This window comes from Panulirus ornatus, chromosome 21, assembly GCF_036320965.1.
Source record: "Panulirus ornatus isolate Po-2019 chromosome 21, ASM3632096v1, whole genome shotgun sequence".
Taxonomy (NCBI): domain Eukaryota; kingdom Metazoa; phylum Arthropoda; class Malacostraca; order Decapoda; family Palinuridae; genus Panulirus; species Panulirus ornatus.
Window position 1 is genome coordinate 12,258,641 of NC_092244.1, and position 25,241 is coordinate 12,283,881.

A 25,241-nucleotide genomic window follows, 5' to 3' on the forward strand; every position below is an offset into this window, starting at 1 on the left:
AACAGTCGGTGGTTATCTGTAACGAGAGTGCGTGTAGAGAGCTTGTAACACCTCGTGACCATTATAGTTCACACAACTGAGATTATTTCTCTTCGTTTCAGTTAACTTTCCTCACTTAACCATCGTGTATGTTGTTGTCTTGATTCATCTGTTACTCGTGTTACGTGTTGGAGAGACGGTAGCGTTACAGAGTAAGCAGCCGGGACGAACGTAGGCAAAACACGAACTCAAGATGCCACACACACACACCCTCCCAGCCCCACCAAGCTGAGTGATGATGACCTTGTGGCCCTGTTTGTTGGTGGTGCTAGGGGAGGGGGGGAGGTCAGAGGTCAGCTGGGACATGATGTGACGAGGGGAGGAGGAGGAGGGGAATGGATGAGTCATAGGGGAGGTGAGTGAAGAGATGGGTTGGTAGGGGAGTGGAATGGGGGAGGAGTGTATGTGTGTGTGTGTGGATGGATTTTACTGCCTGGGGGAGGAGTGTGTGTGTGTGTGTGTGTGTGTGTGTGTGTGTGTGTGGATGGGTTTCACTGGCTACCAGAACACACCTAGGGTGCGGGAACGTACATGTGGCAAGTAACAATAAACTGGTAGACACACACTCTCGTCTGCTCCCCACCCGGCAGACACACACACACACACACTTAACATCACATCATAATCCAGAGTTTCGAAGCGCGAGGCCAGTTGTGTCGAACACACGGCTGCCACGTAAATTTACTGATTGATATCGTGGAAGACATCCTCACACAACCTCTACAAGATATCCATGCGCTGTATCCAAAATTTTGTCATGCCCTGAGCTGTATCGTGATGTACAAACCTACTTTCTGCACCTCTCCATCTGTTGTCTCTTCTTCATCTAGGGTCATTTGTGTGTATGTGTGTGTGTGACCCTTGCCAAATCATGTAGATATTCGTATGCGATCGTCAGTACTACACTGTACCCTGTAAAATTATGCACCATTTCCATGCTGGACCTTAAACCTCCCTTCTCTGTCTCCCCCCACCAGTTCAACTCTACCCCCCCACCCTCCTCCCCTGTACAGTGCACACCCATGATGAGTTTTTACCCACCACCCAGTAAAATATTTGTACTCAGACGAGCCCTGGCGCCCTCTGTGTGTGTATGTGTATATATGGAGTCCTGTGTTACCTCGCTTTGTCTTATGACCATTCCATTAATGCCGATCCTCCGCTATCTGACGGGACGAGGGTTCCCTCTGCGTCCCAGGGTCTCTCTCTCTCTCTCTCTCTCTCTCTCTCTCTCTCTCTCTCTCTCTCTCTCTCTCTCTCTCTCTCTCTCTCTCTCTCTCTCTCCCGCACCACTTGGGCTCACCCGTCGTCGCCCTCCTGTGTTGCCATGTTGTACCCACTGTAGCTAAGTGCTTTCCTCCTCCACCTACACCCCCTAGCGTGTACCCCGTATGTTGTACCCACTGTAGCTAAGTGCTTTCCTCCTCCACCTACACCCCCTAGCGTGTACCCCGTATGTTGTACCCACTGTAGCTCAGTGCTTGCCTCCTCCTCCTCCTCCTCCTCCTCCTCCTTCTCCACCCTCGCTGATGTGGTCAGCAATTCCACCTGATGTATCAAGGAATCCACTCCTGTTTGAAATTCGATTCATGGCGAATGATTTTCTCTTATTGATCCACCTTTGTGGCAAGCGCAGGTTCAGTGGTGGTGGTGTAGTGTTGGTGGTGGTGTAGTGGTGGAGTGTGGTGGTGGTGTGTGGTGTGGTGGTGGTGTGGTGGTGGTGGTGGTGTAGTGGTGGAGTGTGGTGGTGGTGGTGGTGTGGTGGTGGGAGTACTCCGTAAGAAGGACAAGGTAACAGAGGAAGACCTGATGGTCCGTGACGAGGTCATGTGGCGGAGGCCAGTTGGTAGTGACCCCCCCGAGGTCATAATCGTACTCTCTCTCTCTCTCTCTCTCTCTCTCTCTCTCTCTCTCTCTCTCTCTCTCTCTCTCTCTCTCTCTCTCTCTCCGCATATACCCTCTGGCAGGAAAATTCCTTTGAAAAAAAAAGAGGACATGTTTAAGGGTATACGGCCATGGGAATTTTATAGGGAAGTGTGAGCGGGATATCTTCCCCTACATTTAATTGTAGTAATTGAAGTGAGGGGAAAAAGTTAATTCTTAAACTTAGTTATTTTTTTTCTTATAACTAACCTATTTACTGGTAATATGTATGACTTTAGTATTTGTTTGTTGTTGATTTATAGTTGTTGATGGTTTAGTTGTAGTTGTGGTTGTGATGGGAGAGGTTGTGGTGACTGTGTGGTGTTGGCAGCGGTTGTAGGTCGGCGTAGATCAGTGCCTGGGGTTGTAGGAGTGGTCTCCAGGGGGGGATAGTGGGCTAGGTTGTGGAGGTATGGTTGTGGTGAGGACAGAGTTTGTGGAGGCATGGTTGTTGTAAGGACCCAGGTTGTGGAGGTAGGGTTTGTGATGAGGACCCAGGTTGTGGAGGTATGGTTGTGGTGAGGACCCAGGTTGTGGAGGTATGGTTGTGGTGACGACCCAGGTTTTTTTTTTTTGGAGGTATATTCTTAACATTAGTTATTTTTTTTTGAGACTAACCTATTTATGGTAATATGTATGACTTTAGTATTTGTTTGTTGTTGATGTATAGTTGTTGATGGTTAGGTTGTGGAGTATGGTTGTGATGGGAGGAGGTTGTGGTGGTACTGTGTGGTGTGGCAGCGGTTGTGAGGTCGGCGTAGGTAGTGCCTGGGGTTGTAGGAGTGTGGTCTAGGGGGGACCAGGTGGGGGTATGGTTGTGGTGAGGACCCAGGTTGTGGAGGTGTGGTTGTGGTGAGGACCCAGGTTGTGGAGGTATGGTTTTGGTGAGGACCCAGGTTGTGGAGGTATGGTTTTGGTGAGGACACAGGTTGTGGAGGTATGGTTGTGGTGAGGACCCAGGTTGTGGAGGTATGGTTGTGGTAAGGACACAGGTTGTGGAGGTAGGGTTGTGGTGAGGACCCAAGTTGTGGAGGTATGGTTTTGGTGAGGACCCAGGTTGTGGAGGTATGGTTGTGGTGAGGACCCAGGTTGTGGAGGTATGGTTGTGGTAAGGACACAGGTTGTGGAGGTAGGGTTGTGGTGAGGACCCAGGTTGTGGAGGTAGGGTTGTGGTGAGGACCCAGGTTGTGGAGGTATGGTTGTGGTGAGGACCCAGGTTGTGGAGGTAGGGTTGTGGTGAGGACCCAGGTTGTGGAGGTATGGTTGTGGTGAGGACCCAGGTTGTGGAGGTAGGGTTGTGGTGAGGACACAGGTTGTGGAGGTGTGGTTGTGATGACCCAGGTTGTAGAGGTATGGTTGTGGTGAGGACCCAGGTTGTGGAGGTATGGTTGTAGTACAGACGTGGTTGTAGGCGTGTTGTAGACGAAGGCAGGGGGCGGGGTGGGCGTACGTAGTCCTTCCCTAATGATGGTGGGGTGTGGGTTGTTGGGGTAGAGTGGTGGGCGTCAGGTTACCAAGTGTTTGTTGGTGTTTGGGGTGGCAGCGCGCGCGTACGCACGTCAGCACGTCAAACACGTCGTGCCACGTGTGTCACCTAGGCACTTGACGTGTCTGGCCCCGGCTACTGTGGCGAAGGTCAGGTCAGGATTGGGTTCGCCTGGCCAATGAACTCACTGTGTGTGTGTGTGTGTGTGTGTGTGTGTGTGTGTGTGTGTTTGACCTCCCTTTGTACACCCATGGATAAAACATTTTCTTTTCTGTTATGTATTTTTATCTATCTATTTATTCATAGAATTACTTTGTGGTGTTTCGATTATCTTTCACTTTGAATGTTCAAGAAATTAGTTTATGTTCTTTGAATATCTTTCTTTCTCCACGTAAAGAATCAGTTCAGTCGTTTTCTGTGGCAATATTAGGGAGGGGGGAAAAGAAGTGGGGAATTTTTTACTCCACTGAGAACCAGAAATGTTGTGGGAAGTATTAGGAGAGGGAGGTTATCAGGCGGGCACGTACGTGTGACCAGTCTGATACCAGCAGGTATAAGGGACGTGGTGGGTAAACAGCTGGACTTGTATATAACAAACTGGAGAGTTGGCTCCAAGATGGACTCAAGCCAGCCCCGAGACCAGCCCCACACACACACACACACACACACAACGTGTACGGGGGAGAGTTGCAGCGCCAGACAGTCTGGTTGATCGGCACGTCTTGGGGTTATATCGGTGAGGACGTCAATATAAATCGGTGATGTCAGGTGCCCAGGTGATGATGTCAGGTACCCAGGTGATGTCAGGTGCCCAGGTGATGTCAGGCACCCAGGTGATGTCAGGTGCCCAGGTGATGTCAGGTACTCAGGTGATGTCAGGTGCCCAGGTGATGTCAGGTACCCAGGTGATGTCAGGTGCCCAGGTGATGCCCTGATGTCCCTCTCCTCCTCCCCCCTCAGGTATATGTTTCCCTCCCACTCCCTCCGTCTACTCCCTCTTTCCTCGTGGTTCCTTCCCTCTCCCTCTGTCTACTCCCTCCTTCCTTCATGTCCCCCCCACCCCTCCTTTTAACCCCAGCCTCTTTCTCTCCGTCCTTTACACTTACTTCCCTTCATCCTCATTCCTTCCCTCCACACCTTTCCTTCAACCCTCCCTTGCATTTATTCTTCCTCCGATCTGGTTTTCCCTCCACTCCTCCGCCTTCCTCCCTCCCTTCCCTCCACTCTTGGCCCGGACGTCTCGCGTGACCACAATTTTCCCTCCGTGGTCGGTAGGAGTCGTAGTGATGGACGACCCTTCAGGACTCCCTTGACCACCTCCTCCTCCTCCTCCTCCTCCTCCTGAAGGGGTTGGGAGGAGGAGAAGGGAGGGGCGTTGTGTGCAGGTGTCTGGGACAAGTGGGAATGAAACAGGTGTTGAGGCTGGCATGAATAACGCCAGCAGTTGTCATGCGTTATCCCCACGCCTGCCCATCCCGCGCCTCCCACTGCTTGCCCATCCCCGCGCCTCCTCAGGCTCAGGGAGGTAGTGTGCGCTTTACCAGCGTCGTCCGGCGCTTCCCCCGCGCAGCGCGTAGCGATTGCGCCATTCGTCTTTGTAATGACGGCAACGAGGTTGATGGTCAAGCTGCTGGTGTATACAGATGGCGCCGTCGCCAGGATGACGGGTAGGGTTGTCATAAGGCCGGGTGCAGCTGTGTTGCATCCTGGGGGACGAGGGATCTCCTGGCGACAGGAAGTGACGGTGGCGGGGAACGGTGTGGTATTATCTTCCCGAACTGTCGGATGTGGTCGGGGTGTGTGTGTGTGTGTGTGTGTGTGTGTGTGTCCGTCCATCCTTGAAATTGAGTCGGATTTTCTTTTTCCAGTACAGTCCACAATATCATGCTTTGCCAGCTGTTCGCTCGGGTCAGCTAACTGCAGAACTGGTGATGGGAGGGGGGGGGGGTCACACCTTGCGGTCTGATGACCGCAGGTCAGCGGTCCTGGATGTGCCGCGTGGGCGGCCTGGGGATGCGGAGCCTTTTAACAGCACAGTGATGAGTACGGGGGTTCGACACCACACACACACACACACACCGCACCGCACTACATGCATGAGAACATTACAGAGTATATTGTCTTTGTCTAGCGTGTTGTGTGTGTGTGTGTGTGTGTGTGTGTGTTCTAGAGAACAATACCCAGGTGATCATTGAGTAATGTAATCCCATGTAATACACTGTATACGCCAGTTGTATACAGACAGACAGACAGACAGACCGATTAATATCATGGATGGCTTGGAGGAAGGAAGGGCACGGGGCGAGGATGAGGTGGGAGGGGAGTTGTTGGGTGATCACAGATTTGAATCCTCTCTTCCCTTGTGCTGTCCGGGACCTGTTGCGGATCGATGGCGTGTGTCCTTGTGTACCTGTGTCACCCGGCACCCGACAGGTCACACACACACTGGTGTTAATTGTTGACCTCAGGTGTTTTTCCCTCTGCGTATAGACGCCAGTGGCTTGATGCGAACCTCTGAGCTTGACTTTGGGCAGCCCTCGAATGCGTGATGGTCAGAGACGCAAACCATTACACCCTAGAGGTCTATATATATATATATATATATATATATATATATATATATATATATATATATATATATATATGCGCGAGAGTCTTGGGGAGAGGGGTCAGGTATGCAGTCCAAAGGGGATGAGAGGACATGGGAAGTGTCAGTTGTTTGCTGATGATACACCAGTAGTGGCAGATCGAGTGAGAAATTGTAGAAGTTAGGAAAAGTGTGTGAGTATATATATATATATATATATATATATATATATATATATATATATATATATATATATAATTCTTCCTAAGGCCTATATCACCAGGTGTAGATTTGAGTGGCCGGACTCGGGGACACGGAGCCTAGGAGTGGAACGCGCCGCCCGAATTTGATGACATCCCGTGGTCTAGTGTGTCATCAGCGTGGCTTTGACCCCCAGGACCCCAGCACCACAGTATCCTTCACTTACCTCCCTCGCCCACCCTCCTACACACACACACACACACACACACACACACACACAGGAACTTACCACCCCTCCCCCTTTTTCTGTACCACCTCTTGATCCTCCTCCAGTACCAGTGTGTGTGTGTGTGTGTGTGTGTGTGTGTGTGCCCTGACAAGTCACACGGGGGCCCGGAACCTTGTCCGTTTCCTTCATTCCCACGCTCTCATCATTTCCTAGCTGACAGTCATGCACTCACACTCGCACAGACCCTCACACACTCACACTCTGACGCATCTAGGGAACCACCGTGTGCAGCCAAGAAGGAAGGAAGGAGTGTGTGTGTGTGGGAGAGAGAGAGAGAGAGAGAGAGAGAGAGAGAGAGAGAGAGAGAGAGAGAGAGAGAGAGAGATTTTCCCGTCTCCTTGTGATGTTCCTTCTCAAAGGTACTATTGAGAAAATGTCCAGCTTGTGTGTGTGTGTTGTTATGATGTTCGTGTAGTGTTACACCATCCTAGTCACTGACTGGTGTGGGGGTCCACGTGAACAGTGTGGTCTGTTATGTATTCTGTTATGTTCATTTAGTGATTGTGGTGGTGGTCGTCGTCCCCTCCGTGTCAGTCGTCCACTTCAGTAACTTGTAAAGTAAGTTAAGTCATTGGAGGACAAACCCCCCAGGCAGGCACTCCCCCTCCCATGGATCTTTCGTACACTCTCTGTCCTCCCTTTGCGCTACCGTCCACAGGAGGGCAACGCAGATCCACGCCTCCCCCCCCCCCCCCCCCCCCGCTGGAAAAATGAAGTCAAAAAGTCACTCACTTACCACCACAACCACCAGCAGCTACCCCCATTCCACCCCTCTCCCGCTCCACCCCGCCCCGCCCCACCCCGCCCCGCCCCGCCCCGTTCAGCCCCCCTTTAAACCCCGGTTACGGGGCAGGATTCCCTGGAGGGCCCCCCCCTCCCTGCCATTCCTCACTGCTGGTAAAGGAGATGCTTAGGAGGGAGATAAGGAAACGATGGGGCGGGTTTAGTCCGTCGGTCAGTGGACCTGACCCTGTGCCACCACACCAGACACCCCCGCTCAGTGAAGGGAGGCGGGGAGGAGGAGGAGAAGAGAGACACTCAAAGCGTTCATTTGACGAGGGGAATAAATGAATTAAATTGGTTCCTTACTGCTAGGGGGTTTAATTATTGTTAGTATTATTATTATCATTAGTAGTGGTAGTAGTAAGAATAATATTACTTTTATTTTACTCGTTTCATCTCCTTTCATATCATACATGCGGAAGGGGGAGGAGAGAGAGAGAGAGAGGTGTGGAGTGAGTGATTAGACCGACTTACTGGTGTGATGATGAGAGAAACTTGGAGGAATGACTGAGGGAGTGATTGAGCGACAGAGCCAGACGACGATGAGACTCGAGCCCGATACCTGTGGCAGATGGACGGCCATAATTGGCCGTCTGTTGTATTGGCAGGAGGGAAGGTGGTCAACTGTCTCTCTCTCTCTCTCTCTCTCTCTCTCTCTCTCTCTCTCTCTCTCTCTCTCGAGCCACACTTGCCTCTATAGTCTCTTTTCCCTGGTCTCTCTTTCTAACCACTCGTGTCTCTTAATCTCTCACCCAGCCACTGGTCTCTCCCGCTGCTGCCCACAGTTTGCCTTTCAGGATCCTCGTGGTGTGTTGGCCGAACCTTCTCCTCGCCTCGTGTCTGTGTCGTCCCGCCGCACGGGGCACCACTCCTTGGTATGGCACCTCCCCAGTGCCACTCCTGTCCTTGGTATGGCACCTCCCCAGTGCCACTCCTGCCCTGGGTATGGCACCTCCCCAGTGCCACTCCTTGGTATGGCACCTCCCCAGTGCCACTCCTTCCCTGGGTATGGCATCTCCCCAGTGCCACTCCTGCCCTGGGTATGGCACCTCCCCAGTGCCACTGCTGTCCTGGGTATGGCACCTCCCCAGTGCCACTGCTGTCCTGGGTATGGCACCTCCCCAGTGCCACTTCTGCCCTGGGTATGGCACCTCCCCAGTGCCACTCCTGTCCTGGGTATGGCACCTCCCCAGTGCCACTCCTGTCCTGGGTATGGCACCTCCCCAGTGCCACTCCTTGGTATGGCACCTCCCCAGTGCCACTCCTGTCCTGGGTATGGCATCTCCCCAGTGCCACTCCTTTTTATGGCACCTCCCCAGTGCCACTCCTTGGTATGGCACCTCCCCAGTGCCACTCCTGCCCTGGGTATGGCACCTCCCCAGTGCCACTGCTGCCCTGGGTATGGCACCTCCCCAGTGCCACTTCTGCCCTGGGTATGGCACCTCCCCAGTGCCACTCCTGCCCTGGGTATGGCACCTCCCCAGTGCCACCCCTGGAGTGGCAGGCTGCTAACAGCTGTAGTGCTAGAAGTGGGATGTTGTGGTGGAGGGAATTATGATGGAGTGGTGTGTTTTACGGAGGGAATGAGGAGGGACTCTAGCGGATGGAGGGTGAAGATGGAGGAGAAGGGGTTGGGTGGAGGGGGGAAGGTCTTGTGGATGATACACACACACACACACACACACACACACACACACACGGGCGCATGCCTGGCCTCCAGCGTCAGGGGAGGTAGATGGAGCAGAGTAAGGTAAGTAGAGGGAGTGAGAAAGTCCGCTTAAGTGAAGGGAAGGAGGTAAGCCATCTGTTGAGGTAAGGGCAGGTAGATAGAATGTATAGGGAGGTAAGGGGAAGTAGATTGAACGCGTTTTGATGTAAAGGGAGGCAGGTAGAGTATGTGGGGAGGTAAGGGAAGGTTGGTAGAGTATGTGGGGGGGGGGGGGGGTAAAGGGAATGCAGGTAGAGCATATGGGGAGGTAAGGGGAGGCAGGTAGAGCATGTTGGGAGGTAAGGGGAGGCAGGTAGAGTATGTTGGGAGGTAAAGGGAGGCAGGTAGAGTATGTTGAGAGGTAAGGGGAGGCAGGTAGAGTATCTTGGGAGGTAAAGGGGATGCAGGTAGAGCATGTGGGGAGGTAAAGGGAGGCAGGAAGGGCGCTATCCGACGAGGCGGGGAGTGGTGGGGAGGACGAGCGAGATTGATGCACGCGCTGACGGGGAGAGACAGCGACGGCAACCGACTTAATGCTGTCCATCGAGGGTATAATTTGTGTTGTCACTCGGCCATAAACGGAGGAGGGGCGGCTGGGGTAGTGGGCCCCTGGGGACGGGTTGTAGGGGGGGGGGACCCTGGGGGACCATAGGCACAAGGCGGGGGTTATTGACACGGATGAGTGGGGAGGAAGTTGAGGGAGAAGGTTAGGGTCGCTCGGGGAGGTAGGAATGGGTGATAACTAGGAGAGGAAGGTATGTGAGGAGGGAGAGTAGGTGTGTCGGGTTTGGTGAAGGGGTGCAGGCGAGGGGAGGGGAAGGATGGGTAGGGGGCGAGGGAGAGGGGAGGAAGTGAGGGGGGAGGAAGAGTTAGTGGTCGGAAGGAGAGGTGAGAAGGTGGAGGCGATGATGACCAGATGGGGAGGGTCGATTTTTGGCGTTGGTGTGACGACAGGCTTAGGCGGAGGGAGGAGAGGAGAGAGAGCCCTGAGCCTCGTACCACCTCGAGGGAGAGGATATCTCGCTCTCTCGTCACGAGACAGGCCAGGGGAGGGAGGGGGAAGTCCAGCGGGCAGACCAATTGTTGTGACGGGTGTGACGGCACGTCACAGGGAGGGAGGGAGAGTGGGGTAGGGGGCGCACCGACGGTGGTGACAGTGAGTGACGGGCGGGGGAGGGAGTGTGGCACTGCTGCTCAACAGGTGGCGTCCATCCTGTTGAGCAGCAGTGCCATCACACACACACACACACACACACACACACACACACACACACACACACACATATGCCTCAGTCTAAGCCAGGAACCTCTACATCGAGCCACCCTTGGAGGGGAGAACGAACACCTGCGTTGGGTGTGGGCCGACAGCCACGCCCAGGATTCCAACCCATGTGAGTCCGATCCCCCGAACTGGCTCGTGCTGACGCCAACCACTGCACCACCTGAGCGAGGCTGTGTGTGTGTGTGTGTGTGTGTGTGTGTGTGTGTGTGTGTGTGTGACGGCAGCTCGCCGGGAATTTTATAATAATGTCAGACACATTGTTAGGTTGGGAACCATGATTCCCATTCCAGGCAGACGGCGGGGAGAGTGTGTGGTGGGGGTCGGTATATAGCCCAGAGACCCCGACCAAAATAACGTAGTTTGGGGTTGCAACGTTGTATAACTAGGAGTTGGGGGGTGGGGCGGGGGGAAGGGGGAGGAGGAAAAAAAGTTTTTACGTATATTTTTTTTCTTTTACGCCAAAAAGTAATTCACGGGACGACGGCGAAAATACAGAACCATGATTATATATATATATATATATATATATATATATATATATATATATATATATATATATATATATATATATATTATCCCTAGGGATAGGGGATTAAGAATACTTCCCACGTATTCCCTGCGTGTCGTAGAAGGCGACTAAAAGGGGAGGGAGCGGGGGGCTGGAAATCCCCCCCTCTCGTTTTTTTTTTAATTTTCCAAAAGAAGGAACAGAGGGGGCCAGGTGAGGATATTCCAAAAAAGGCCCAGTCCTCTGTTCCTAACGATACCTCGCTAACGCGGGAAATGGCGAATAGTTTAAAAGAAAAGAAAAGATATATATATATATATATATACTGTTAGTGCTAAGAATGGGACATTAGTGTACCAAAGTTTGCGTACTTTCATATCAGGTCTGAAAAGTAGGTACGTAGTTTGGAAAAGTTTTTGGGGACGAAGGAGATGAATTGGATTTTACTATCATGGATTTCAAGGAAGCTAGGGAGTCGTCTTTCATTGTTGTGTCGCTGATTGGATAAGTATATACCAAGGTGGTATTGTTTTGACAAGACACTGGCGCTTTCAGAGGTTGTAGGGGGGGTGGGGGAGAGTGAATTAGAGGCAAGGGGAAGGGGAAACAAAGAGTGAGAGGAGGAAAGAGAGAGAGAGAGAGAGAGAGAGAGAGAGAGGGGGGGGGGGGGGTTGGAAAGGGGAGTAGAATATCAGGGAAGGGGCGTGAGTGATCTGGAAGAGGGATGGCGTGGTTAGGGGGAGAGCTTAGGGAAAGGGGAGGGGAGGGGAGCTGTGTACGTGTCAAGTGTCGTGGCTGGTGTGGGGTGAAAGTGGGGAGGAAGTATAAAGAAAGGAATTGATAGATAGATAGATATGCAGGTAAAATTGGAGAGGTGGAGACGGAATTCCTATATGGAAAATGATAATAATAATGATAATAACTAATAATGATGATAATAATGATGATGATTATGAACTATTTGATTAACTGTACACAAAGGTTGAAAATATGCTATGAGAATCCAAGTAACATAAATGTTGATGTCCTTTGAACCTATGCTGGGGGTGGAAATTGATATATGATATGGTGCGGGTTGTTGTATAACATATACTCAGGTGAACGTGATATATAGTATAACTGATGATTGATGACGTTCACGGTAGTTGCGATGGGGTCGTTCCTATGGTGGTCTGTACCATACCCTAGGATTGGCTCGATAATGTTGTGGTGTCGTACTGCAACCCGGGGACGAGGGATCTCCGGCAGCGGGAGGCGACTGTGGCGTGAGGGATGCAATTGGCTTTTTTTCTTTTTTTTTTTCCACCGAAGTGTCGGATGAGGTCCATGTAAGAGTCGGGAGGACCCGTGTGCTTTTAAGGGCGTCTTGGTAGGTGGTGTAAGAGGAACCGAGTTTGGTCTTTCATTACCCCTTTCCTGTAGTCTCTCCAGTCGCTCCCATTGTGTGGTGGGTGGGTGGGGAGGAAGACCAGGCGGGAGGGTGGGGAGAGGAGGCAGAGAGGGAGGTGGGTGCTGGAGAAATGGATAGTTGGTTGAGACGGTCGTGAGGTTAGGCGGTGGGAGGTGCGAGTGCCGTGAGTGATTGGACGAAGAATGCGATGGACGAGAGGTGGAAGACGTTCGTGACGACACAGGCGTCTTCCCTTCATTTCAGTCCCGTCTCGTCCAGAGCGAGACATGGAGGAACCAGGTGGACCGAATACCCCCCTCCCCCTCTGTATGGGGGAGCAATAAAGGGGTGGGAGAGGGTGGGAAGGTAAGTCGAGGTGCGTGACCACGATTTCGATCAGGCACGGGTGATACTGCTGGCGGTGTGGGCGCCCCCCAAGTTCTTGAAGGTTGTTGAGGGTGTTGTGTTCTTGGAGGGCAAGGTAGATGGATGATGGAGGTTGGTGAGGGTGTTGCGTTCTTGGAGGGCAAGATAGATGGCTGGTGAAGGTTGTTGAGGGTGTTGTGTTCTTGGAGGGCAAGGTAGATGGATGGACTGCTGCCGTCGCTAACGACGTCCTCTTGCAGGGAGGAGGTGCGACTGTCTTCTCGAAGGCTTGGAGGAAGCTCGAGGATGGCCTGTGTGAGGGAAGAGGGTGGCCTCTGCCGCAGGCCTCGACCACGCTCCCTTGAGGAATGACACACACACACACACACACACACACACACACACACACACACACACACACCGGGGTCATCATGTTCTGGTCGACTTGATAGAAAGCTGTGGTGAAAGCCAAGCGAGGGTGGCGAGAACCGCCGTGTGATCGTGTGGATCAGAGAGTCTCTCTCTCTCTCTCTCTCTCTCTCTCTCTCTCTCTCTCTCTCTCTCTCTCTCTCTCTCTCTCTCTCTCTCTCTCGGTTGCCGCAGAGAGAAAAGCTTGGGCAGCTGTCGAGGCTCTGGGTGGTGGAGGACTTCCTCCACTCCGCCGCCACGCTACTACTGAAGGTGTGTGTGAAGGGCGTGATGATATATTATAAGCCCAGTTAAAGCTTTCACGGAGTTAGCTGGGGGAGTGTGGTGGTGGGAGGGTGAGTTATTAGCTGGGGGAGTGGGAGGGTGGGTTGTTAGCTGGAGGAGTGTGGTGGGAGGGTGGGTTGTTAGCTGGGGGAGTGTGGTGGTGGGAGGGTGGGTTGTTAGCTGGGGTAGTGGGATGGAAGGGTGGGTTGTTAGCTGGGGGGAGTGGGGTGGTGGGAGGGTGGGTTGTTAGCTGGGGGGAGTGTGGTGGTGGGAGGGTGGGTTGTTAGCTGGGGTAGTGGGATGGAAGGGTGGGTTGTTAGCTGGGGGGAGTGGGGTGGTGAGAGGGTGAGTTGTTAGCTGGGGTAGTGGGATGGAGGGGTGGGTTGTTAGCTGGGGGAGTGGGGTGGTGGGAGCGTGGGTGGGTTGGTGGGTCGGGGTGATGGCAGTGGGTCGTAACTCCCTGGGAGATTTGATCACCGTGGCTTCTCTGTTTGGGGAGACGTCCTGACGAGTGAGAGGGGGGAAGGGGAGATAGGTGAAATCCTGTAAGGGGGAGTAAAGACATGCCCATGGGGAGAGAGAGATGGGAAGTGGGGCGAAAGGGGTGAATGCAGTCTCGAGCAGGTGTGGTGTGATGGGGGTGTGGGGAGGGAAGTACATAGGAGGGGAGTGAGAGGAAGGGGTGTGCATTGCACGTGTACAGACTGCCTCTCCCCCCCATCCTCTCCTCTCACCTCCCCTTCCTGTAACACAAGACCGGGGAGAAGGAGGGGAGCGCCTGGGTGCTGTTACAGGCCAGCTCAGGTAACTGTTCTGTAAGCTCCCCTCCCCGTTGAAGGAGGGGGTGACCAACGCCCCGTATATGATGATGATAATATGAAAGTAATGATGATAATGATTAAGATAATGGGAAGAATGAAATTGATAATCACTGTCGAATGGATATTTCTGAGGTAACGCTCATCGGGTTTTGCTGATCGTGTTCAAGGGCCGTACCGTCGTGCTCAAGGGTCGTACCGTCGTGCTCAAGGGTCGTATCGTCATGCTCAAGGATCGAAGCGTCGTGCTCAAGGGTCGTACCGTCATGCTCAAGGGCCGTACCGTCGTGCTCAAGGATCGTACCGTCGTGCTCAAGGGTCGTATCGTCATGCTCAAGGGCCGTACCGTCGTGCTCAAGGGTCGTACCGTCGTGCTCAAGGGTCGTACCGTCGTGCTCAAGGGTCGTACCGTCGTGCTCAAGGGCCGTACCGTCGTGCTCAAGGGTCGTACCGTCGTGCTCAAGGGTCGTACCGTCGTGCTCAAGGGTCGTACCGTCGTGCTCAAGGGTCGTACCGTCGTGGTGGTTGAAGGGGTGTGTTCACCAGTCTCCTTGTACCACGGGTATCGTCGCCATAACGACCATCACCTGCCCGCTAACGATGTAATTGGAGTCAGTCCCAAACCCAACATTTTCTCTCGTGAGGAAAAAAAAAGAAGAAAATGCCGACGATGTTCAACACGACACGAAATATCGCGATAAAGTCTTCCTCCACAGTATATCGCCCGGCCCGGCCCGTCTTGCTTTGAACGCTGGTATAAAACTCTCTCTCTCTCTCTCTCTCTCTCTCTCTCTCTCTCTCTCTCTCTCTCTCTCTCTCTCTCTCTCTCTCTATCGCTATCTATCTATCTCTATATCTCTCTATATGTCTGTCTATCTATCTGTCTGTCTATCTATATCTATCGCTATCTATCTATCTCTATATCTATCTATATCTGTCTATCTATCTATCTATATGTCTGTCTCTGTCTCTCTATCTCTATCTCTGTCTATCTTTTTTTCTCTCTCTCGTCATGACGCCCTCTTTCAGATTACGTCATGTGCATCACCTCAAAATAGACGGTTTTCTTGGAAGATGGAAATTGGAGGCGCCAACTGAAAACGGGATGTGTTGAACGGGAGAGTCACACTTGTGTGATGTGGTGCCAGCGCGCGCTTCAACATGGGGCCCCGGCTATGGCGGGAGCTGGTCGTGGGAAGAGCTGGACGCAGCCAGCTGGTGGTGGTAGACCACGGCACAAACACACACACACACACACACACACACAACCCGTGGGTAGACAGTCCTCCCTAGGTAGACATTCCTCCCAAAGTAGACATTCCTCCGTGGTGGGACCCCTTCCCCGTTGACATTCCCCCCTAGGTGACATTTTTTCCCGGGGGAGACCCTCCCAAGGTAGACATTCCCCCCAAAAGGTAGACATTCCCCCGTCGGTGGGACACGTTCCCCCGGGTAGCCCACGTTTCCGCCCGCCCCGGGTAGACACGTTCCTCCGACGGTAGACACGTTCCTCCGTCGGTAGACACGTTCCTCCGTCGGTAGACACGTTCCTCCGTCGGTAGACACGTTCCTCCGTCGGTAGACACGTTCCTCCGTCGGTAGACACGTTCCTCCGTCGGTAGACACGTTCCTCCGACGGTAGACACGTTCCTCCGCGGTAGCCCACTTTTCCCCCCTGGGGTAATTCGGTGGAGGGGGGGGGGAGGCTTTTTTTTGGAAGGGAGTGCGTGGCGGCGGCGGAGGGAGGAGGGCGGTTGTGGGGGTGGGTTTGGGGTTGGGGGTCGTGTGGTGGGGGGGGGTTTTTTTTTAAATGGGGGGGGGGGGGGGGGTTTGGTGTTTTCGGGTCCCCCTCGGGGGGCGCCCCTTTTTCTTTAGGGGTAGATTTTGGGGGGGTGGGTTTGTTTTTGTTTGGGTTGTTGGGGTGTGTGTGTGGGTTTGTTTGTGTTTTGAGGGGCGGGGTGTGTTTTGTGTGGGGTTTTTTTGTGTTAGAGGGTCGTTGTGGGTGGTGTGTGGGGTTTTTTTGTGTTTTGAGGGGTTTGGGGTGTGTGTGGGTGTGGTTTGTTTGGTTAGAGGGTCGGGGTGGTGGGGTGTGGGTTTTGGGTTTTTGTTGGGGTCGGGGTGTGTGGGTGTGGGTTTGTTTGGTTAGAGGGTCGGGGTGTGGGTGTGTGGGTTTGGGTTTTTTTGTTTAAGGGTCGTGTGTGTATATTTTTTTGTTTGTGTTTGGTGTGTGTTTTGTGTGTGTGTGTGGGAAGAGAGGGGGTGGTGTTGTGTGTCCGGGGAGTGGGGTGGGAGGTGTGTGTGTGTGGGGGGAATGTGTGTTTGGGGGGAGGGTTGCTTGTGTGTTTTGTTCGTGTATGTTTGCCCCGTGTCCGATGGGTGTGTGTGTGTGTGTTTGTTTGTGTGTTAGAGGGTCTTGTGTGTGTATGTGTGTGTGTACATGTTTGTGGTCGTCTGCGTTTGCTTATGATTGAGGAAGAGAGAGAGAGAGAGAGAGAGAGAGAGAGAGAGAGAGAGAGAGAGAGAGAGAGAGAGAGAGAGAGAGAGACCACAGCTTCTGATCTGATATATATTCTCCTATTACTAACATACCCTCTCCCTCCTCCTCTTCCTCCTCCCTCAGAGCACCACACCATCTAGTATACATCGAAGATATACGTGTTTATATACTTCTTTCCTTCCCCCGCCCCATCCCTCCATCTTCCCCTTAACGCTACATATTTTCTTATGTTTACCCTCGAGCAGAGCTAAGGTGCATTGGTTCAAGGTTAGCTGAACTCAGCTGTAGCTTAGGTTAGCTTAGATAGAAAGTGTGGGGGAAGGGAGGTTTGTTCACTGGTAAAACCTTAAAGAGAGTGTACTGGATGATTGGACTGAGGGGGTTCCAATCATTAATCATCCAGACTAGATAAGTGTACTGGATGATTGGATTGAGGGGGTTCCAGTCATTAATCATCCAGACTAGATAGTGTACTGGATGATTGGATTGAGGGGGCTTCCAATCATTAATCATCCAGACTAGATAAGTGTACTGGATGATTGGATTGAAGGGCTTCCAATCATTAATCATCCAGACTAGATACGTGTACTGGATGATTGGATTGAGGGGGCTTCCAATCGTTAATCATCCTGGGATATAAGAATGCGGACTGGCTGGCTAGGGTGTGTGTGTCTCTCTCTCTCGCCTTTGTTACACCGTTACATGTCACGCCGGTGTCACGGCGTGACGCAGCCCCCCTCCCCCCCTCTGTAACACATTTACCTAACCTCATTAATTACAGTCTTTGATTACGAACTGGTAAAGGGGTGAGGAGGGAAGGGGGGGTGGTGTGGTAGTGGTTAATGAGGAGGCAATGACAATTAGTATAATTTTTTTTCTTGGTCTGTTGTTATTCTGTTTTGTTGGTGAAGGTGGGGGGGGGGTGGTAAGGCCCGCCCACACACACACACACACACACACACACACACACACACACACACACACACACACACACACACACACACACACACCTCCTCCCTTACCCTACCCTACTGGATGCCTGTTATGGCCAATTATCCTTAGTGGGTAATGAATCACACTGGTCTCTGGGTCATTTCAGGTCAGAGGAGAGTGGCTAGGATGACCAGTCATCATCAGCTGTTGGTGATGGGTCGTCAGCTGCTCCATAAATCAGCTGTTGGTGATGGGTTGTCAGCTGCTCCATACTCAGCTGTTAGTGATGGTTAGGTTAGCTGTTGGTGATGGGTAGTCAGCTGTTAGTGATGGTTAGGTTAGCTGTTGGTGATGGGTAGTCAGCTGTTAGTGATGGTTGGTTAGCTGTTGGTGATGGGTAGTCAGCTGCTCTATACTCAGCTCTTAGTGATGGTTGGTTAGCTGTTGGTGATGGGTAGTCAGCTGTTAGTGATGGTTGGTTAGCTGTTGGTGATGGGGGTAGTCAGCTGCTCCATAATCAGATGTTAGCGATGGTTGGTTAGCTGTCCATGATCAGCTGTTAGTGAGGGTGAGTCAGCTGCGCCATCATCAGCTGTTGGTGATGGTTGGCCAGCTGTCCAGTCATTATTCGTTGATGTTGGTGGGCATAAATGCACCATCACCAGCTGCAGCTGTGTAGCTGGTGGTGGTGCCACTGGAAAGTCAGTGTCGTGTTGAGGGGTCAGCTGGGAACTGATTGGTGTGTGTGTGTGTGTGTGTGTGTGTGTGTGTGTGTGTGTGTGTGTGTGTATGTGTGTGTGTCGGGCGTCTGAATGGGAACGTAATTGAGCTTTTCACGTGATAGGGTTGTGGTGGGGAGGGGTACGCCGTGATGGCGGGTGGTGGAGAGAGTGGGATGGGGGAGTTGGTGGAGAGAGATGGAGGGGGAGTAGAGACGACGAATGGTGATGGAGGAGATAGGAGAGAGGGACGAATGGTGGTGATGGTGGAGAGAGAGAGAGTGTGGGGTACGAATGATGGTGCTGAAGTGGAGGTTCTGGTGATAGTGGTGGTGGGTGTGAGGTGGAGGTGCAAGTGGTCGTGCTGTTATAGAGATATCTCCCCCCCCCCCATACATACACACACACACACACACACACACACACACACGAGACTGGATCATACCTCACACCTTGTCCTTAAAGACATGGTGTGAGGAGCGCCCCTCCTCCTCCTCCCTCCTTCCCCAACCACTTGTGTTGATGAGACTGATGGTCCCCCCCCCCTCCTTCAGGAGAGCATTACCTCCCCCCACCTTTCTCTCTCTCTCTCTCTCTCTCTCTCTCTCTCTCTCTCTCTCTCTCTCTCTCTCTCTCTCTCTCTCTCTCTCTCTCTCTCCCTTTTTACCAGGGTGTTCTAAGCTGTCATTGTTACCAAAGTAGGCCAAAGGCAAGACAAATGATAAAACTTTTCCGTTTTATTACATTTATTTCCATCTCCCTCCCCTCTTCCCTTCCTTCCCTCCCTCCCTTTCCCTCCCTCGTGTGTGTGGAGGGAATTTCTACCTCTTTTTATTTTGCTGTCATGATTGATAATCGTGCTCCCGCGGCCACCGCAACAGTATACAGTTTTAGGTTTCAGTGTTGATCGTAAACATAATGGCATTAGTCATGTTCGGGAGGCGGGGGGACGTGTAGCGTTCCACATGAATCGCGCACATCTTTGGCGGTGAAGCTGTGTGCACGGGCATGTCTTTTGGCGGTGAAGCTGTGTGCACGTGCATGTCCTTTGGCGGTGAAGCTGTGTGCACGGGCATGTCCTTTGGCGGTGAAGCTGTGTGCACGGGCATGTCCTTCGGGTTAGGAATCTACATTAGTGGTCATCACTGGGTATGAAGAGCCACTGTTTCAACGCCCGGTGGTGGTGGCCTGTAGCCACGCTGGGAGCAGCGTTTCAACGCCTGGTGGTGGTGTCCGTAGCTGCACTTACAGCAGCGTTTCAACGCCCGGTGATGGCTGTAGCCACGTAAGTAGCAGCGTATCAACGCCCGGTGGTGGCCTGTATACACTTATAGTGGCGTTTCAACGCCCGGTGGTGGCCTGTAGCCACTTATAGCGGCGTTTCAACGCCCGGTGGTGGCTGTAGCCACGTAAGTAGCAGCGTATCAACGCCCGGTGGCGGCCTGTGGCCACTTACAGCGGCGTTTCAACGCTACCTGTAGGTGCTGATCAGACATGTCCCCTTGTATCGCTGTATCCAGTTACATGTGTACTAATACAGTCCTTGTCTCCCTTACAGTCATGGCGAAGATGGGCGCCCGGTGACGGCCGGGGAGGAGGAGGAGCACCAGCAGCAACACCACCACCAGCAGCGGCGTGATGGGCGGGCCACGGGCGGGCGTGTGGGCGTGGCGAGCGGCGTGGGCGGTGCTGGTGATCACGCCCGTGCTGGCCGACTGGGACCAGTCCTGTCCCGCCAATTGCAAGTGTACCTACTCCAGCAACAGGAAGGTGGGTCTCCCTCCCTACACCCTACACCCTACACCCTGCCCTCTACATGTGTACGTGTGTGTCTGTATGTGTGTGTGTGTGTGTTACGGGGCGAGTGTTTTATACTCGTGTTGCCCCGTCTTGCATGTATGTACCACGTCTTTACTCCTATGCAGGTATACACACACACACACACACACACACACACACACACACACACACACACACACACACACACACACACACACATACATACACACACACACACACACACACACACACACACACACACACACACACACGAGAAATAATGTATTCTCATAAAGTCGATCTTTGAATCAGATTTACTTCTGGTTCTGCGGATTTCAAACAAATGTAGGAGTGGCACCAACTGACAGGACGCACCAGCTGAAAAATGTTAATGGAAATATAGACGTAAATCCCTTAAGTTTTGGCGGGAACAGGAGGGTGTTTTGGGGGAGGCCTGGATCCCCTTGAATGCATCTCTCTCCCCCGCGCGTGGGTCCCACATCCTCCGGAGATTTGACTAAAAGGATCCTTTTTCCGCTTCTGCCGTTTTAATTTCCTTTTCAGTTATAACTTATCTTTTTTTATGCTTTCATTCGTCGTCGTGAGGTTTTTCTCTTATACAGGGAATTTTAGGCCAAAATTTACGCCCCAAAACATGGATTTATTTTTTTTTTCAATTGGTCAATTTGTTCGATTTGCCTTCCGCTGTACTTGTCTCTCATCTCCTGCCTTTGAATTGTAGATAATCGTTTTATTTTAATTTTTCCTTCATCTTTATTTTCGAAAGGGGAAAAAATTTTGATTTTTACCCGTCAGTCTCTGTATTTGGTTCACCTTTTTCTGTATTACTGTACGTACGTACGTGCCTACCTACTTACTTTCCCCTGTATATTCGCCAAAATATAGATACTTGTAAGTAGCCTTTTAATTGTCGTTGTCACACAGATAATTCTTTTGTGTTTGTGTGTGTTTGTTTGTTTGTGTGTGTGTGTGTGTGTGTGTGTGTGTGTGTGTGTGTGTGTGTGATATGTCCTTCTGTTCCCCAGGCTCTTGGGATGCTGGCTATTGCGTTCGCCAGATTAATAGAACCTCGGCATAGTATTCGCCAGAATGAAAAGGCGTTCCTCCTTAATTCGCTTAATTCTTATGTTACTTTGTTCGCCAAGTATTTTGGTCATTTCACAGCTCTTTTCGTCAGGGTTTGGGTTAAATCCGTTTTCCATTGGCCCTCTGAAATGACTCAATTTCTCGTTTTCTTTTGTTTTTTTTCCCAGTAACTGGTTGATGTTGGCGAACGGTGTGTGTGTTGAATCCATACCTGTAAAAATCCGCATTACCCCCCTCGCGAACGCTCTTTGTCAAACCCCTACCCCATACTAGTGCCATTTTTTTTTTAACGTCATACAAAACTTTTAAACTTTTCCATTGTAATGCGTCCTAAATGGTCGAGATTTGTTGCGTTCGGGGAAAAAAAAAACGCTGGATTTTAAATATATTCTTTTTTTTTTAAGAGACGTGTAGGAAATATGGACGAGTATGACGTTGTAATGTATTGGAAAGACATTGGACTGAAATACGGCTTTTGTAGGACTGGGATATGAGGGGAATTTAACAGATTTCGCACCTTTTTATGTGATTTGTCGTCCCACAAGGGATGTTCTGTGTCGATTCAAATCAGGAAACTATATATATATATATATATATATATATATATATATATATATATATATATATATATATATATATACACACCATTATGTTTAGAATATACGGTGCGTACTGATAGGAAATAGATGTCTATAGAGAGTATAGATCTCTTGACACTTTGGTGCAGCTTAACTTGGCCAGCTTAGCTTTTAAAGCGTGGCACAGCTTCACTGTTCAGCTTAAGTCATAGCTTAGCTTCATTAGCCAGCTTACACTACGGCACAGCTTGGCTGGTCAGCTCACAGCTTGGAAGGTCAGGTTTTTTAAGTTAACCTGGATATATATATATATATATATATATATATATATATATATATATATATATATATATATATATATATATATATATATATATATATCCTAGCCTAAGCTAGATAGCCGTCTGGGCGATCAACTATTAAGGGTGGATGAACAGCTGGGTTGGCTGTGGACCGACTGCCGCACCATGGATTGGAACACACGCGCTCGACCCCGGGCGGCCCATTCAGTGCGCCAAAGTCACCGACGCTAACCGCTGCACCGCTTGAGCAGGTCAGCTTAACACCGCTAGAGCTTCGCTCGTCACTTTTAAAGCTTGGAGCAGTTCGGGCTCTTTGAGAGCGAAGAGAAGAAGATTTTGCCCCAGACTTTGATGTCTTAAGTGATGGCCTCATCTCTCTCTCTCTCTCTCTCTCTCTCTCTCTCTCTCTCTCTCTCTCTCTCTCTCTCTCTCTCTCTCTCTCTCTCCCTCCCTCCTCCATCTCCCTCCCTCCCAGGGTGATGGTGTCCTTGACCTACCTTACCGTTATGCAAATTGACCATCCCATCGTGGGACTTTTACCTGTGTCCTCCACCTTACACAAGCCTGGCCTGGCCGGGCCTGGCCTGGCCGCTGACTGGCTAGACAGACGTTGAACTTGGACGCGCCTTTGCTGAGTGTGGCTGGTTGGCTGACTGGCTCTCACCCAGGCTGGTTGGTTGGCTGGCTGATTCCCAGGCTGGTTGGTTGGTTGGCTGGCTGGCTGACTTCCTGGCTGGTTGGGTGGCTGACTGACTCCCAGGCTGGCTGGTTGGATGGCTGACTCCCTGGCTGGATGGCTGACTCCCTGGCTGGCTGGCTGGCTGACTCCCAGGTTGGCTGGCCTGCTTGGCTGACTCCCAGGCTGGTTGGCTGGCTGGCTGACTCCCAGGCTGGTTGGCTGCTGAGACCTTCACGGGTGTGTGTAGATGGGTGTGGGGGGCGGTCAGATGGGCTTCACCTGGGGTTAGACAATGGTGGTGATGGTGTGTCCCAGCGGACTCGCCTCTCTCTCTCTCTCTCTCTCTCTCTCTCTCTCTCTCTCTCTCTCTCTCTCTCTCTCTCTCTCTCTCTCTCTCTCTCTCTCTCTCTCTGTAACCAGCGATGACCTGGGGGTGAGAAGGAGGGGAGGGAAGGGAAGGGACCGACCCCGTCACCCCGTCGTACGAGAATGCCTGAGGGTGTCCCGGGGGGGGGGGGGGGGGGGGGGGGTCGCGCCCGCTGGGGGGCTGGAGTATATTAGATGCAGCAGTGTGGACGACGCTAGTGGTTTCTCCTTGACGGTGGGTGTGGGTGGGGAGGAGACCCAATGGCTCTCATGGTGAGGGAGGCAGCTCCTGTGATGGAGAGAGAGAGAGAGAGAGGGGGGGGGGGGAGTGGGAGAAGGAGAGCGAAAGGAATTACGAGAAAGGAGAGTAGATGGCGTGCCGGGAGTGTCGTAACATGGGACAGCCAATACACACACACACACACACACACACACACACACACACACACACACACACACACACACATACACACACACTGACAAGAGAGAGAGAGAGAGAGAGAGAGAGAGAGAGAGAGAGAGAGAGAGAGAGAGAGAGAGAGAGAGAATCAACCACCTGACCTCAGGGGATGAGGTATATTGAACAGGATATGAAGGATTTCACTTTGTATTCTGTAGGGAGAATATTACCGAGAGGAGGAGGAGAGGTGAGGTATTGGCTGGGTGGGGAAGGGGCGGTGGTGTGGTGGTGGAGGTGGGGTTTGAGTCAGGTGGGTGAAGCAGTGGTCTGTGGTCAGACAGGACCTGACCGAGCCTGGCGGCTCCATATCCTCCAGATATATAACATTAGATAGGTTTGATAACATCAGCTTTTTCACCAATGGGTATATTTCTCTGGGGCTCTTTTATGGATTAGTGTAATTGGGAGAAGGAGAGGGAAAATAGGTATTGGTTTAGGTACTGAAAATAGGTGGGGGATTATTTCACATTTTTTCCACTCAAGTGTTGCTGGATCTCCCTTAATGTTTAGGGGAAATACAGTCACGGATGCTTTATTTTTAGTGTTAGAATATTCATTGTCTCGGTATGCATAGGCGAAGCATTTCAGCAAGAGGGTGGGTGATGGGTGGCCTGAGCGTGGGTGATGGGGTGGCCTGAGCGTAGGTGATGGGGTGGCCTGAGCGTAGGTGATGGGGTGGCCTGAGCGTGGGTGATGGGGTGGCCTGAGCGTAGGTGATGGGTGGCCTGAGCGTGGGTGATGGGGTGGCCTGAGCGTAGGTGATGGGGTGGCCTGAGCGTGGGTGATGGGGTGGCCTGTTTAGCGACGGGAGGAAGAGGTCAGTGTGGAGCGCATGGTGGGTACAGTACATGGACACAGGAGGGTGTGTGACAAGTGAGCCTGGGTTGGGGGAGGTTCCCATAGGGTTCCCCTCGTTGGTGGGGTGGGGTTGGGGTGAGGTCTGGGATACATGTAATACATGATACATAGTCGCGGGGTCGTAAGTGATGCTGACAGCAACGTAAATGAAACAGTATATGATGAATGATGCAAAGCAAGTTTGACATACGTCGCACGTATACAGAACGTCTAGTTAGACACTCGACGGACGTACACTGTACACACAAGACGAGTTACACACATACACTGAGGTGTGTGTTTGTGTATATGGGAAGCAGGTCACAAGTGTAGCGTACAGTCCTAGTTCCATCGTTGATATGATGACCTTCCGTGCTGTGTGACCTGCTCCTTGACCTGACCCGCCCCCAGGGTGAGGAAGATAGTCCCTTCATAAGCCCAGGTCACGGTAACGCTGAGGATGACGTAAGAGGGAAAACAAAGATGACTGGAAGATTGGATGATGATACTCACGCGAGTCCATGAAGGCTAGCTCTTGGTTGACACCGGGGAGGTAAGCAGGTAGGTGGACTGAAGACCTGCTGGAGGGTGTGTGAGGTCGCCTGCTGAGACATCAGGAGGCATGGGACACAGGTTAGAAGAGAGGGTGACATGCATGACCAGGGTCTTGGATTACTGATCATAATGATAACATTGTGTGTAGGAGACCGTTTGTAAACCCCGTATGGCCTAACGCGTTCCCACTCACGGCAAAGAGAGAACACTGGTGACACACGTATTACACGCTGAAATCACCCGGCAAGCAGTGTAACACCCGAAACTCTCTCTACTCACTCTCAAACTCCAGTTTACTAAACACACGTCTCTGTGAGACGACACTCCCTAGACAAACACGAGTCAATCTCTCCCCG

The 25,241-nt window shown here is 51.8% G+C and overlaps 1 protein-coding gene across 3 annotated transcripts in view; it reads left to right on the forward strand.

The window, feature by feature from the left end:
- The window catches only part of kek6 (kekkon 6), a 398,199-nt gene that overhangs the window by 360,533 nt on the left and 12,425 nt on the right, over window positions 1–25,241 (forward strand). For all 3 annotated transcript variants that reach the window (XM_071675739.1, XM_071675737.1, XM_071675738.1), the window contains one exon: window positions 19,781–19,992. In XM_071675739.1, coding sequence (XP_071531840.1) covers window positions 19,861–19,992 — 132 coding nt within the window. In that variant the 5' untranslated portion in view covers window positions 19,781–19,860. The remainder of the gene's footprint in view (window positions 1–19,780; window positions 19,993–25,241) is intronic.